The sequence below is a fragment of the Salvia hispanica genome, chromosome 4, assembly GCF_029641045.1.
Source record: "Salvia hispanica isolate PSC_SH4W2 chromosome 4, Shi_PSC_v1, whole genome shotgun sequence".
NCBI classification, from domain to species: domain Eukaryota; kingdom Viridiplantae; phylum Streptophyta; class Magnoliopsida; order Lamiales; family Lamiaceae; genus Salvia; species Salvia hispanica.
Window position 1 is genome coordinate 9,784,034 of NC_142695.1, and position 15,791 is coordinate 9,799,824.

The following is a 15,791-nucleotide window of genomic DNA, read 5'->3' on the forward strand; positions in this document are numbered from 1 at the left end:
AATATTAAAATCATTTTTAATCACTTGATCATGAAGATCATAAATATTTGTGGATTTTTCTAATAAATTAATATTTGAAATTATTCAGCCTCTCGATCACTACAAAAAACATGGGCTTTTGCGAGCAACTATTTGTCGAGTACATACCGAGCATACGTTTTAGTTGATAATCAACTTCTCGGGATATTTTGGGCCGAAAAATTGTTGAGTGGAGTACAAAATAATACTCGGCGAATAATCAACTCTTTGATGCCGACAAATTTGATCGAGTTTTCAATGATAGAAATTGCTCTGTAAATGAAAGAGTAATTTTTACTGAACACTAGTAGGGTGCTCGATATTTTGACCGATTATTTAATAAAAAATAGTATTACCAAGTATATAGTGTGTCCTCAATATTTTGGTCGATGTTTTATACTTAACCTTTACCTAGTAATGTTGTGCTTGACAATGGGCATAACTCATCTCAAATTCCACTTATGAGAACTACTCTTTAAACTTGTTGAGCACCTCATTCTTCTCTTTATTTAATTATGTACACCTATGTACTTCTATTTAATTATCATTTATGATAGACAAAATCATTCCTTTTTTTGTGATTTCTTGGTTTTGAACTTCTTGATTTATGAAGCTCCTTAGCTTGCAAGACATACTGCAACTCATCAAGATCATTGGTTATTTTTGAACCAATCGAAGGTCAAGTGAATCATTTAACTTGCTATAAAGATAGCAAATTATCAAATGAAAGTGACCAATTCAATAATAGTTATTCACAAATCATAACTTGTCAATCATTTGCGTAACAATCAGTCCGCACGTACCTAAATTCAGAACGCGATGGAGGATGGTTGCAAATCGCAATACAATAATACTATATCAATTATACAGTTCCGATGAATAATACTCTTACTCCAAATATCTTTACAAATCGCCATATCTCTTTATGGCTATTTCAATGAAATACAAATGGCCGTTTGTTTTTATAATCGTTTAAACCACTACAGTTGTTTATGAACAAAAGTTTTAAATTATTGAAAATATCTCATTTCTCGTTTCTTCTAACAATCCAAAAATATTACTACTAGTATTTAGAATTCTCGATAAGTGCGAGGAAAATCTATATCATCAGAACAGTAAGGGTGTCTCCGGTGGCGCCCCTCCCACTAGGACCTCCACTAGCCCTTCCCATAAAAACTGTTTGCCAGCACTAGCCTTTCTCATTCCACTGCCACATCACTAGTCCTTCCCACTGCACTAGGACTTCCACTAGCCATTCCCACAATTATTCAATTTACGGACTAAAATCAACGGAATTATTAATACGTCGAAACGAAATACGGGAAAATTCGAAAACTTCATTAAAAAAATTACATTAAAAAAAAATTACATAATTAAAAAAAATTACATAATTTTAAAAAAAAACATAGTTTAAAAATAAAATTACATAATACCCTCGGCTCTCACTCCTCATCCTCGTCCTCGTCCCCATCGTCCATGCCGCTGCTGCCTCCGACGTCCCCGCCCCCGATCTCGACGCCATAATCATCAATGGGTGGCAGCCTTAAATCGCGCCGACATTGGTCGACCACCTCCTTGCACAACCTTTTCAACACTGGATCCTGCGCGTTATACCACTTCATAGTGCTTTGCATCAGGGTCTTCATTTGCTGCGCGCGGGCGAGACAGTCGTTCTCTGGGCCTCCTGGGGACTCCGATTCGACCTCGTAGGACCCGCTGCCGCTGCCGCTTCCCCTCGCCATCCGCTGCGCAGCCTGTTGCCCCATCGGGCGCCGACGACGGCGAGAGTCTGTTCGTGGTAGCGGGGATACTTCCTCGGCTTCGGGGAGCTCGTGCGAACCAGCACTGCTGCTGTACTCACCGGAAGAGTTGATCTTCGTCCACTTCCAGCCCGATTCGACACCAATCGCAAACTTTTGCGAATCCTTGACCACGAGAAAGGCCTCCCACTGGTCAAACTCTCTGATGTTCAACTCTCGGTTGGGGTACTGGGCCAAGGTTTGTCTCTTCACATCATCCTCAGACATGCCGCTAGTTACCATGCGCATGTTGTTTTGGTAGAGGGCGGCAAAACGACAGAGCTTAGGCCTCAACCGAAGCCACTGTTTCCGGCATTGCTCGGGTATGCGAGGCTTCGCCCCAGGCGGTTTGACGTTGCGGTAGGCGGCACTAATGCGATGCCACATTCGGTCAACATACTGGTTCGCCCCGACATAGGGATCCTCTATAACACCGATCCATGCCTTCGCAAGCGCGACATTTTCCCACACGGACCAGATCGTCCTCCTCTCAGTCTCATCCTCGCCCTCCTCCTCCTCTGCCCCCGTGTGTGAGGAAGAGCTCGGGACTTTGCCCTTGCCCTTGCCCCTACTCCCGCCTCTGGCCTTGCCCTTGCCTTTGCTCCTGCCCCTTGCAGTTGGCTCCGCCTCATCGGGAGTCTCACGGATCGGCGATAGCCCCAGATCCTCAAAAGAGAAAGTCTCGATGCCGGCGTACTGAGTCTCCGGAACAGTACTTGGGGAATCATCGGCCAACAAATCTATATATGGCCGATACACAGATTCCCTAGGCGTCCTCGGGCTCCGCCTCTCCATCGACCCACCCACCGACATATTTGGCGGCGTACCGCCCATCCCCACTGCCCCGGGCATCATCCCTCCCACCCACGCCACCTACCGCCCATCCCCGCTGCCCCTGGCATCGTCCCACCCATCCCCGACATATTTGCCGGCATACCCGCTGCCCCTGGCATCATCTGACCCATCTGACTCATCCAAGTGTACATAGTGTAGAACATTTGGGGGTCATCGCCGGTATACCGCCCATCCCCGCCGTCCCCGCCATCTAGGGATTCATCCCTGCAAAATTTCCCTCCGATCCGATGGGAATCGAGTGTGTGTTTCCTCCGCTCGTGGTGGGGGAGTTTCTATTGTACTCCATTGTAGTAGAAATGAAATTTGTAGATTTAGAGAGAGAAACTTATTAACACAAGTGGTGTGAATGAAATGAAGTTGGGGGAGCCCTATTTATAGAGTTTATTAAAAAAAAAAATTAAAAATCTCGGACATCCGACCGGGACGTCCGACCTTCGCCACTGTGGCGGACGTCCGGTCGGACGTGCGCACGAGGGGCGAGCCCATGGTAGGGGCACTCGGGACGGGCGTGGACGGACGTCCCGCTCACTACGGCGGACGTCCGCCGGTGGAGACACCCTAACAGCACAATATGTCCTATTTCTAATGAATCATATAACATGCCAATTACATGTACCCTATATAAAACAGTACATAAAATCCGTATTGCAAAAGTATACGACACCCTAACTAGGTATATATATGTAAAACAAAAGTTTAAACTTTATTGAAATAAAATAACAAAAGGGGCATAAATTATCCAATTGAGAGAAGTAGAAGTAGGAGGCAATGTTGGAGTATGGATGGGGAAACCCACCACCGATTATCCTTTCCGGTGACGATAACCGCCCTGTCTTCGACCTTTGCACCATCTCCGACGCCGCCAACTTCGCTAATCCGGACAACCACATTCCCTTCTCCAATGCCCATTTCACCAGCTTCTACAACCCGCCCCCGCCCCCGCCCCCGCCCCCGCCTCCGGCCTCCTACAACAGCCGAATCGGGCTCAACCTCGGCGGCAGGACCTACTTCGCCTCCTCCGAAGACGACTTCATCAACCGTCTCTACCGCCGCTCCAGGATCATCGAGCCCGGTCCAGTCAACTCGCCCCGCTGCCAGGCCCACGGGTGCAACGCCGACTTGACCCACGCCAAGCACTACCACCGCCGCCACAAGGTCTGCGAGTTTCACTCCAAGGCCGCCACCGTCATCGCCGCCGGCTTGACCCAGCGCTTCTGCCAGCAATGCAGCAGGTCCCAAATTACAAAAATACCCATCATTCATGCATTGCATTTCTTCAAAATTTCATGAGCGATCCCGAGGGCATTTCCGTAAAATTAATTTCATACTTGCCAATTTCAGATTCCAGCTGCTCTCGGAATTCGACAACGGCAAGAGAAGCTGCCGCAAAAGGCTTGCCGACCACAACCGCCGCCGCCGCAAATCCCATCCAAAAATCACCTCCGCATCTGAAAACCTTGCAACTAGTAAAATACTTCACCTCTAAATCTCGCACACAATCTTACTCCCTCCGCTCCATAATAATCGTCATTTTATTTTCTGCACTCATTTTGAAAAAATGATAGTAATAAATAGTTAAAGTGAATAAATAAGAGAATAATGTAGAGAACTATTAATTTTTTTTTAATTTACTCTTTCTCTACTTAAACTAATTTATTAAAAATGAGTGAAAAAAATGAAATGTGTTTACTACTATAGAACGTAAGGGAGTAGTAATTAGTAAAAAATACGTGGACTGATTTTGACAAAACATTTTCAGGGTTGCCGCCTGATTCCGGCCCACAGTCATCGTCGGTGACGGTGGCCATCTCGCCGCCTAGAATCTCGCTGGATTGCTTCACGACGAACTCGCTCTTCTACACCAACGCGTAAAAATTAGGCAGCAGTATCATAATTGCCATCACATTCAAACTTAATTTGCTTTTTTAATTTTAATATCACTATGATTATGGTCACGTACTTTGTTAGCCAAATATGAACAATGTACCTTCATGTTTCAGGGGATTCATTTCCCACTTTGCATGCCTAACTTCAGCTTTGACTGTTTTCATATTAATGAGAAAAAAGAGTTTTTCATGGAAATTCCATCTGCATTCAAGATGAATTTCCATATGTGTAAAAGGGTTGGGTTTGGCAGAGAGGCACTCATGCAGACTCTTGCTATTTACAGTTACTGCATTAATTTCTTTTTGTCTGTGGCTCACTCATATTTCGATACTGTAAAATTAAGGATGAGGGGGTAAAAAAAGAACAAAAAGAGGAGCCATCTTTTTCATCGATTTATACTTTGAAAATGAATTTATAGTGAAGTGGTAAAATTTTCTTGGTGAAGAAGATGCCAGTAAGTCAGTCTGTCTCCTGCATGGAGGTATTGGTTGAGGAAAGCTATATTTGTGGGACCTTTTTTTGTCTATATATCACACATCAACTTTTTTTCAACGTTGTTTTTCTTTTATTATTATAATGATTGATTTAATCAAGGAAATAATTATAATTGAACAAATAAGGCATCATTCAAAATTGTAGACTGAAGAATGGTAGACCTTTGGTTATAAAAATCATTCAGTCGATTACTTGTAAAAGAAATTTATATTCACAACATAGATAGACATATACAATCATTGTAAAAATTTGTAGTGTCGATCTGAAGTGACTTCCAATCTTGATGGACCGATGCCATTAGTGTGGTATAAAACTACATTGATAAGTATTACTCCCTCCGTTCCATAGTAACGGAGGCGTTTCTTTTCGGCACGGAGATTAAGAAAAATTGTGTTAGATGAGTTAAGTAAAGAGAGAATAAAGTGGAAAATAAAAAAAGGTAGAGAGATGAAGATAGGAAAAAGTAAGAGAGAGTAAAGTAGGTGTGAAAAAATGTGTTGACTTTTACTAAAAAAGGAAATGACTATATTACTATGGAACGTACCAAAATGGCAAAATGACTCTATTACTATGGAAAGGAGGGAGTATTTCTTTGTTGGTTAATCTAAGTACGACGCCTCGGTGACCAATTATTTCTCAATCTATATAATTGACCTTGAACATACGGTATGAGTTATGCACTACTTTGACATATTAGAAGGTAAAGATTTTTCATAAGACTATTACATCCGCCCTTGAAAAATACTTTTAGAAACTTTTGAAACGGCACGTGTTTTTAATTCACAATTGGTAAAATAAGAGAGAAAGATTGGTAAAAGTAAGAGAGATGAAAAGAAAAAATAATGAAATAAGAGAGAGGAAGGGAAAAAGTAGTGAAAGTAGTGTTAATGGATTATGAGATCCACGTCCTAAAATAGAAAGTAACTATTTTTAAGGGACGAACCGAAATAGAAATAGTTTCTATTTTTAATGAACAGATGTAGTATATTATTTGTATGTGTTGAGTAGTGGTAATTAGTGTTGGAGAATGACTAGTATTCAAATTTTATTAAATCAAGGTTCAGTGCGCAATATCCTCAAAATATGTTTTGAAAAAGAATTTATTATAAGAATCCTAGCTAGTTAAAATTTGTTCATATATAATTGGTAATGTTCCACAAGTATATAGCTCAACTGATGCAAGCCCGGGTACGCAACGTCGAGCACCGAGACAATTTTGAGGCCTTGGATTGATTAGCGGCAAAAAATGAAGGAGAGAGGGGCGATACGAAGACGAGGGTTGAGCGGCCGGGAGAGAGATAGCGTCCAAGATGAGCCACTAGACTGGGTGGCTCAAGGGAGGCCTAACCATCCGACCGCGTGGAGCTCTTTGACGGACAGAGCAAACTACCCTGTCGAGTATCCCTTGCCACACTATCTCACTCGGCCGTGTGAGTTCCTCCAAGGCGAGTTAGTAGCACTAGCTTTATTTGGTAGACTGTGCTGAATCCGTATTTTGGCTAATTTCAGCATTATATACATTGAATTTAGGACATTTTGTGCAGCGAATAACATGATATCGTAGATCATAATAAATATATACAAATTGCATTTTTCATTTAATTTTTGTCATCTGGATGTATGAAATTGAAATATCGTTCGGATTGTCATAAAATTACCTTTAGTTTAATGACATGTGAAAAAAATATTAATGAAAAGAGTTGTATGAAATAATGTTCTTTGGATTTTTTTAGATTGGTAAGGACTTTAGTTTAATGACATGTGAAAAAAATATTAATGAAAAGAGTTGTATGAAATAATGTTCTTTGGATTTTTTTTAGATTGGTAAGGATTGTCAACGGTCATTGAAAGTGACATGCGGCATTAAAATTTTAAAAAATTCAATGAAATTATAATAGTGCATCGAGTTCATTATCTATATGATATTATTCAAACAAACATCATCAATTATTTTATAATTAAAAAAAATATTAATTCCGTAAAAATAAATCTTATAGCTCACATACTTCTGTCGTGGTTGATCATCCTAATCTGTAGCTCTTGTTTAACTTAGTTTTAATATAAAAATGAGTTTTTATTTGATCAATTCTCTCTCTATTTATAAATACCTCCATACCATTAAAATTGAATGGTACAAAAATTATATACCTCCCTACCATTAAAATTGAAACTTGGTCTGAATTGAATGGTACAAAAAGTATTTATGAATCATTGAATAATAGTAATAGTGAATCTTGTTTCCACCGTATTCAAAAATCTTTTTTTCAATTCCTGCTACTGTGGAGGGGGGACTGCCTTTGCAAATTTGGTAGATCGTCCTATCATTTATGTATACATGCCATAATATCAACCAATGTTCATTAATTCTGACTATTGCACGATATAACATTATAACTGTATATTTGTTTGGTTTTTAAATGATAGGACCATACCAAGAACCCCTTACTATAAGTGAAAGAAAGAAAAAAAACTACTCAATACAATACCAAAAATTTGAAAAAAACTGAGACCCACAATTCTTGCTTGGAATGAGAAATTTAAGGAAGTTTATTGTATAGAGCAAGATGAGTTCAATTTAGAGTATTAAACATTAAGAACAAGAAATTTGAAATGACATTCCCACTACTACATGTTTATCTGCCTTTTCCCATGATAACATCCAAATACTTTCCTTTCTTTCAGAATTTATTTTCTATTTAAGGGGAAGCATCTTTGTTTAGGAATATTCGGTAATCTAGAAAATCAGATATCAGATGGCCCAGTGTGATTGTTTCGGGGCCCAGCCCACAGACCTTGAAAAATGATAAAAGCAAATTTGAATCAATTTATTAATGAAATACTACCTGATGCTAATAACATCTCTACATCCACAAAATAGAATATCTTTTCATTTTAATATGATAGTATCATTAACCATGGTCTTGGTTATTCGTTTAAACTTTAAAGTACTCCGTACAATCTATTCAAAGATATTTGTGGAACACATGTTCTAAACAATTAGTGGTGTGTTTCTTTGAAAGAATTCAATGCCCTTCCTACATAACCTAATTAATGTAAAACATACGATTATGCAATCATTGTCATTAATTTTCTGAAAGTCAATAATGCTCCGTTTATGATTATAATCGCTTACCTTTTGATTTTGGTTACTATATGGTTCAATATACTAAGAAATGGAGTACATAATGTTATTGTATGCGTTTTGGCATTTGCCACGAATAAATCATTTCAATCAAATATAAACAATCGATTTCATGTTTGTATCTCGACGAATAATTTAATTTCTAGCTAATAATAATGTTAGAAATCCACGTCATACGAAGAATCCAGAGAGTTTGGTCAGTTTACTAATCTTTAATTCTTGTCATATTATTACTAGAGAAAATAAGTAGAGGTTTACAATAATAAACAAAATAACAAGCGAAGGCGAAATGATATCCACAAGTTTAGATGCACAAAAAACAAAGTTAAAACGCAAAATCAATACCCCAAAGGCAGGTTGTTCCACAGGTCAGAGCAATCTCCAGCGGCGCCTTCTTCCGATGGCCGGTGATCGTGGCCCAAAATAAGCCCGAAAGCCGACTCCGGGCCCTGCATGAGATTCAGTGTCACGTGCCCGCGGCTTTCGGGCTCAGCCCACCCCGGCCATATCTTTGCGGCATCGAAGACCGACGCCCGATTCTCCGCGATGAGCTCCCGCAGGGCCGCGCTGCACCTCGCCGGGAGATCCGGAGCCCCGTAGCTCGCCGGTGAGTGTGACAGAAGAGAGAGAGCACACCCACTGTTGCTCATGCTCACTAAATGCGGCTGCCTGCCTAATATAGTAGTACTCCATTTTTGTCATTAGCATATTTTAAAAAACTCTTAATTTGGAAACAAATGTGGATAATTGGATAATTAAGTTACCTTTGGTAGCAGCAAAAGAGGAAATGTGTTGTTGCGAGCTCTTTCTTCTCCTTTCGTTGTGGCCTGCCAGTCTCCTTCTACAGCTCCTCTTCGTGTCATCAAATTCTCCAACGGCATGAAACCTATATAATTCCATTAAATTAAACATTTGAAGAAAACAATACTAAAGTAGTGGTTATATAATAGTAGTACCATCTACCTGCTGCATTGCTGGCAGAAGCGTTGGTCGATTCCGAGAAGCACGACTTTAGGGGCTTTGGCGTGCGTCTGGCAAACCTTGTGCCGCCGGTGGTAATCCTTGGCGTTGAGCAGAACAGCCTGGCAGCCCTCCACCTGGCAGCGCGGAACAGAGGAAGGCCCTTTGGATCTCTTTATGAGTGGAGAAGAAGAAGAAGAAGAAGAAGACAGATCCCCAAAGTAATGCCTCTTTCCGAGCTTCAAGCAAGTCAGATGCGGATCGGGATTGCGATACCCAGCTTCCTGCATCTGCATCGCCTCCCATGCATTATTACCGTTATGCCCTCCTGCTGCACTGCTACTGTTACTGCTACTCCACCCGTATTCCATTTTTTTCCTTCCACAGCTACTACACCAACTCTGTATCTCTGTGTGTGTTTTATGTATATATAGTAATGGATGGTGCTGCAAAAAAAATGGGATTTGCTTCTTGTTACTGTAAAAAGAAGGAAGGAAAGGAAATATGGAAACAAGGTAGGGGAGAAAAAAATAAAGTGTGGGGGATAAGATTGATATGTGACAGTTGTACAAGTAGGGGTATGGTTGCAACTGCCCTTCTACTGCAATAGGGTTATGTTCTTAAACAGAAAAGCTGCTGCACTTGTTGCAGACTGATATAAATCTACTACTCCACCACCATTATTCCACTCATTTCCATTTTTAAAATTTTCTGTTTTATTCTATATACATATGTCATATCCAACCAAATAAAGGGACCAAAACTACTTTCTATATAAGTGAGATGTTTTGTGCTTTTAAGGCTATTCGCGCGTCTACTCTTATCCATCTTTTAACCATCTCATCTCTTCATTATTCATGGATTCCACTGTACTTTTTCACCCAATCTCTTAACTAAAAGACACACCTGCATTCCTCCATGAAATGAGATCCCTTCCTGTGCAAAATGCCACAACAGGGGATGCTGTAGTGATCTACACCACAAATTAATTTCCCCTACTTGTATTATTATTTTTCATTTAAAAAATGGATGGTTTGATTCACCACAGCATCCCTGCTGTGGCATTTTGCACAGCAGGGGATCCCATTCCATCCCTCCATCTCTTAATCATCTCATCCCTTAACTATTCATTCAATTTCATTTTTTATTTTTAATTCCAACAAATTCAATTAATAGAAACACACTTCATTAAATAAAATAAAAATTACAATTTAAAGGCCTAAAAATTAAAAAATACATATTTAAAATCCTAAAAAAAATTAAAAATACATAATTAAAATACTCTAAATTACATTATAAAAACTACTCTGCCGGTGAATCATCCCCCGAAGTCGGCGGTGCACCCAAGTTAGATCGATCCTGAATACCAAGTTGAGCTTTCATATGCTCAATTCCGTCCATATGGGCATCAAATTGGCGAGGATTCATTTTTGAAGTGTCAGCCATCGTGGCGAGCAGATACATGGATATTAGGGCAATTCATTTTCAACAATTGGAGAGGAAAGAATAGATGAGTGAAGTGTTTGTGTGTAAAATGGAGAATGGAACAGGAATGGAGTATTTATAGAATAATAAAAGAAAAAAAAAATTAAAAAATTCGACCGTTTGCAACGGTCATTTTACCGTTAATTTTTTTTTAAAATTTTTGAATTTAAAAAATAAATAAATAAATTTATGACGTCATAATTCGATGCACCCACTCGCGGGCCGGCGAGTTGGCGTCACGCCAGCGCGCGCCACGTGGCCCGCGCGCGTGGCGAGACAGCTCAAGGCCGGCCCCTTCCGCGCGCGACGCACGACGAGCTAGCTCGTCTCTTCGAGACGAGATGCATGCCGCATCGCCGTCTCGATGCCAGCTCTTCTCGTCGAGACGAGACCGAGACGGCATCGAGCCGCGATGCGAATGCCCTAACTCCCTCATTTTCTAATTAATTGAGATAGTCCCTCCGTTCTTTTTGAATATACACTGTGGATTCAGCCAATAAAGAAAGAGTGAGAAAAAGAGAAAAATAAATTAAAATATTGTTAATCGAAAATGGATCTCATCTTAATATAGAGAAAAGACTTTCTAAAATTAGACAGTGCATATTCTTGTAGGATGGACTAAAAACTAAAGAGTGCATATTATTTTAGAACAGAAGGAGAATATTTTTTCAACATAGAGCTTTAAAATAGTGTATTAAATGGATAATGAATAAAATAAAAGAGAATAAAGTAAGAGAGATGAAAAGAGAATAAAATTATAAAGATGATTACCGATTAACAAAAAATAGAAATGACTCTTGGAACTCGCCAAAATAGTAAAATGACTCAATTAATACGGATTCGCAACGAGTTTGAATGCAAAATTGATAAAGTAAAAAAGTGATAGGGAGAAAAATAATTAAAATATTGTTAGTGGAAAATGTAATATTCCAAAAATTAGCTTAAAATAAATTGTTTGAAAAAGTAAGAATTACTATATGAATTCCAAATATTAGAAAGTAATTTTCTTCCCTCTTCAAGAAAGTCGAGATTGTTGATTGGGAGGAGATATTATACCCACCGTCCAATTTTTAATCATAACGAATAATCTAGAAAAAGAGATACTCCCTCCATCCGTGAATAGGAATCATGTTTTTCTATTTTAGTCCGTCCATAAATAAAAGTCCCGGTTCATTTTTACCATAAATAGTAATAGGGTCTCACCTTCACCTAACTCATTCCACTCACATATCATTTAAAACTAATATATACAAGTGGGACCATATTCTATTAACCTTTTTCCATCCACTTTTCTTAACATTTTCTTAAAACCCGTGACGTCAAGGAATGAGACTCCTAATAGCAAATTGAGGAAGTATTACATACTTCAATATTTTTATTTATGCCATGTGTACACTTCAAGTAGTACTAATATTTTTGCTATCTCTATAAATAGAGAAGGGGAAAGGTCCGGTAAGGGGGGAGAGAAAAACTATACGATACCCTTGAACATGATATCAACTATTTTCTTTCATATATTTGCAACATTTTTCTATTGGGGAATTAAAAATGTCCGATACATGTTCGTCGGTGAATGGAGGTAATGTAAATTGAGGTCCTATGATTAGTAATTTATTTGACAGTAAATTATTATTTCTACTCTTAAAGTGCTTATTTATTGTTCATTCTCTAAAGATGTTATGCAAATATTGTGAAACTATACCTATTACTTGAAGATTATGGTACGATATTTTTTATAAGTAAATACGGAATTTAATATGGATATTTGGTATTTTAGAATGGAATTATTTCATTAAGGGATAGAAGCAGTGAATTTTGATGTGTATAGTAACAAAATACTTGAAAAATTAATCTAAAAAGGCTTAATAAGAATAAGATGTTACAGGGAATGAGTCCCACCTCATTAGAACGAAAAATAGTTTTTGAAATTGAAAAGTGCATATTCTTGAGGAATTGACTATAAATGAAAGAGTGCATATTCTTGTGGGACGAAGAGAGTAATTGTTTAAAATCATACCTACTTCGTTCATAACTGTATTTTTTTTCTTTTTGCCATTTTTTTAGTATATTTGGTAATTTTATTACTTACATTTAATAATAATATAAAAATATTACTCCGTATTTTACTTTATTAAATTTTAGTAGTAGTACTCCTCTCGTCCCATAAAAATATGTGTACTTTTCATTTCCGTTCATCCCAAAAAAATATGAGTATTAGCACCATTTATAGAAAGTTGTTTACAATTTATACCACTATATCCTACCATTACAACTCATTAAAACTAATAATAATATGGGTCATACTATCCATTAACTCTACTTTAATTAATTATCGTTCTCTTCTTTTACTTTATCAATTATGCATTAATTTTCGTGTAATTTCAAATGTCCATATTTTCATGGGACCGAGAGTATTAAATTCAAGAAATTCATTACTCCCTCCTTTCGCGAATAGGATTTCCGTTTTTTTCATTTTAGTCCGTCCGTGAATAGGAGTTCCGGTTCATAATTACCATAATGGTAAAGAGGCCTCATTTACACATAATTTAAAACTAATATACATAAGCGGGACCCCTATTCGAGTAACTTTCTTTCACCAACTTTTCTTAACGTTTCTTACAATCCATGTCAAAATAAAAAGAGACTTTTATTCGTGAACGGAGAATGAATTAATTAAATTGATTGGATGGAAGAGGTAAAATTATTTAGACGGACTATGCACGCGGGTAATGAGTTGGTAAAAGGAAGTATATGAATTTATGACTTTAAATCATTATTGGATATTCAATGCAACAGTCTGTAAAGTGAGTTTTACACACAATGCACATACTTCATCTCTCACAATTGCACCTCTCCCGTCAATAAACATGGACCAATCATATTTTACCTGATTGAGACCACTCTTTACCGTTCTTTTTCTCTATTCTTGAAGAGATATTGTTTCATTTTACTCAATTAAACATGCCAGAAAATTTAGCTAACAATATGCATGTAATAAAAAGGAATTACTTTTGTGTAAACATATTCTGTTAGTATAACTAGGGCCGGAAACCTAGATTGTCAGTTCATTGATTTTAATTTAAAAATTAAGGAAGCTTAAGTACCCCCTTCAATCTCTGAAACTTTTAGTTTCTGATAATTCTCCGTCCCACATAATTTGGGACACTTTGACTCGACATGGGTTTTAATAAATTTAATGGAAAGTGAGTTGAAAAAGTTGGTGGGATGTGAGTCCTACTTTTAAAGTATTAGTTTTATAATAAAACATTAAAATGTGAGTAGGATTGAGTTAGTGGAATATGAGGTCCACTACCAAAAATGGTAAAAATGAAGTGTGTCAAATTATGTGCGACGACCCAAAATATAATACTAGGTCAAATTATGTGGGACGGATGGAGTATAATATTGTTTTGTGAGTTAATGGAAAACAAAGAAAAATGAAAATAAAAATAATAATATTTTCATTTTATTTTTAATGGGATAATTAAAAAGAAAATGATTCACATAGTTTGCGAGTATATATCTAAAATTGGAATGAGATCTCCGACTTTGGAGGAGTGCCCCGTAGAAAGTGTTGCTTCTTACATCCCAATATTTTATTCATCAAATAAAATTAAAATTTGCTTTTTACTAGTACTTCCTCCGTTCCATAGTAATGGATACGTTTATTTTCAGCACGTAGATTAAGAAAAATTGTGTTAGGTGAGTTAAGTAAAGAGAGAATAAAGTGGAAAATGAAAAAGGTTGAAAGATGAAGAGAGAAAAAAGTAAGAGAGAGTAGAGTAGGTGTGGAAACATGTGTTGACTATTACTCCCTCGGTCACACAAAAGATGTCACACTTTCCTTTTTAGTTTGTTCCACAAAAGATGTCACATTTTCCTTTTTGGAAAAAGTTCTCTCTCACATGAATATAAAAGTTATATTTTCTCTCTCCATTTAATACACAAAACCAAATCTCCTAAAGTCCCATGCCGTCCCACAAGCGTAACATTTTTTGTGGGACGGATGAAGTACTAAAAAGGGAAATGACTCTATTACTGTGAAATGTATCAAAATAACAAAATAACTCTATTACTATAGAGCGGAGTGAGCATAAAATAGTGAGATGTGAGAAACAACGGCAACCCTTAAAATTAAATGCTTATTAATGAAAAAGTATATTGCCTTCCTTTTTCATCTTTACCAAGGATATAAAGCAGGAAAGCGAAGTGACTAGTTCACATAAAAAAAAAGTGTTGCTCGCATATTGCGCCAACTTCCTTTTTTTGGTGGAAAATGAGGATACAATCACATATTCCGATTCCCATACAGTAGACAACTATGTTTCCTACCATCAAATTATAGCATCGATTAATCTGATCTATCATCAATGAATTTTAATTATATGAAGTGTAATGCTAAGTTGATCAATTTGAAAGTCAATTATATTTTACAATTTTTGCTTCCAAAATTTTCCTCCTGTTTCCACATGCATGCAACCATAAATTTAATAATACACACTCACATATGACATATGGAATAAGAAATTCAACAAATATTTACTGTATTCAATATCCAATTCTTCAATTTTGTAGTAGTATATTGATTTCTGAGAAGGAATAATTAATTGGGGTAGAGACACGTGTAGTTAGCCCTCAGAAGAGCCGTACGTGGGAGGATCTTGTTCATCGTAAAACACACTGTTTCTTTTAATGAAACACAAATCCATGCGATAATATATATACATATGAGAGAGATATACCAAGTGCAATTTTGTGAGGGGACCATTCAAGCGCATAATTCTGTTTCTTTCGCACTAACTCAAGCCGGGGACCATTTTGCCGATATAAACATACCACATTGTGTGCTTTTTCTTTCTTTTTGGTTTGACTATAAATATACTGAATCCATCCCACTAATTCTGCTCAATTGGATTTGCAGACTAAGGCCGAAAGTCTCTTAGCAAGTGGCAGGGCTTGAACCCGTGACCTCAAGATCACCACAGTCTACACTACAACCTGTTGGTTTACTGGTTGTGTGTGTTTTTTCTAATTTTACATGGTTCGCTTTTTTTTTCAAAATTGATAAATTTTATATGTTTGTTTTTTGGGTGACCAAACCAAAGTATTACATGATCTAGCAATGGATTTTGCTTGTATGGATCCAGTAT

The 15,791-nt window shown here is 37.6% G+C and overlaps 2 protein-coding genes across 2 annotated transcripts; one reads left to right on the plus strand and one right to left on the minus strand.

Annotated features, from left to right (window-relative positions):
- Positions 1 to 3,407: 3,407 nt before the first annotated feature.
- On the plus strand, positions 3,408 to 4,724 carry LOC125194618 (squamosa promoter-binding-like protein 8). Its single transcript, XM_048092866.2, has 3 exons — positions 3,408 to 3,904; positions 4,014 to 4,138; positions 4,432 to 4,724. Exons 1-3 carry the CDS (start codon positions 3,441 to 3,443, stop codon positions 4,542 to 4,544), a joined length of 702 nt encoding a protein of 233 aa, XP_047948823.2. The 5' UTR covers positions 3,408 to 3,440; the 3' UTR covers positions 4,545 to 4,724.
- A 3,719-nt stretch (positions 4,725 to 8,443) lies between these two features.
- On the minus strand, positions 8,444 to 9,836 carry LOC125197240 (squamosa promoter-binding-like protein 7). The gene is made up of 3 exons (XM_048095960.2): positions 9,160 to 9,836; positions 8,961 to 9,082; positions 8,444 to 8,869 (listed from the first exon to the last, which is right to left on the minus strand). Exons 1-3 carry the CDS (start codon positions 9,525 to 9,527, stop codon positions 8,535 to 8,537), a joined length of 825 nt encoding a protein of 274 aa, XP_047951917.2. The 5' UTR covers positions 9,528 to 9,836; the 3' UTR covers positions 8,444 to 8,534.
- Between the last annotated feature and the right edge of the window lie 5,955 nt (positions 9,837 to 15,791).

Bases quoted from the DNA above. Each gene is read 5' to 3' on its own strand.
- LOC125197240 (XM_048095960.2), bottom strand. From the start codon at position 9,527: ATGGAATACGGGTGGAGTAGCAGTAACAGTAGCAGTGCAGCAGGAGGG. The intron at 9,083-9,159 runs GTAGATGGTACT...GGAATTATATAG, and splicing joins TTCTGCCAGCAATGCAGCAG to GTTTCATGCCGTTGGAGAAT. The intron at 8,870-8,960 runs GTAACTTAATTA...CTACTATATTAG, and splicing joins CTCTTTTGCTGCTACCAAAG to GCAGGCAGCCGCATTTAGTG.
- LOC125194618 (XM_048092866.2), top strand. From the start codon at position 3,441: ATGTTGGAGTATGGATGGGGAAACCCACCACCGATTATCCTTTCCGGT. The intron at 3,905-4,013 runs GTCCCAAATTAC...TGCCAATTTCAG, and splicing joins TTCTGCCAGCAATGCAGCAG to ATTCCAGCTGCTCTCGGAAT. The intron at 4,139-4,431 runs GTAAAATACTTC...AAACATTTTCAG, and splicing joins ATCTGAAAACCTTGCAACTA to GGTTGCCGCCTGATTCCGGC.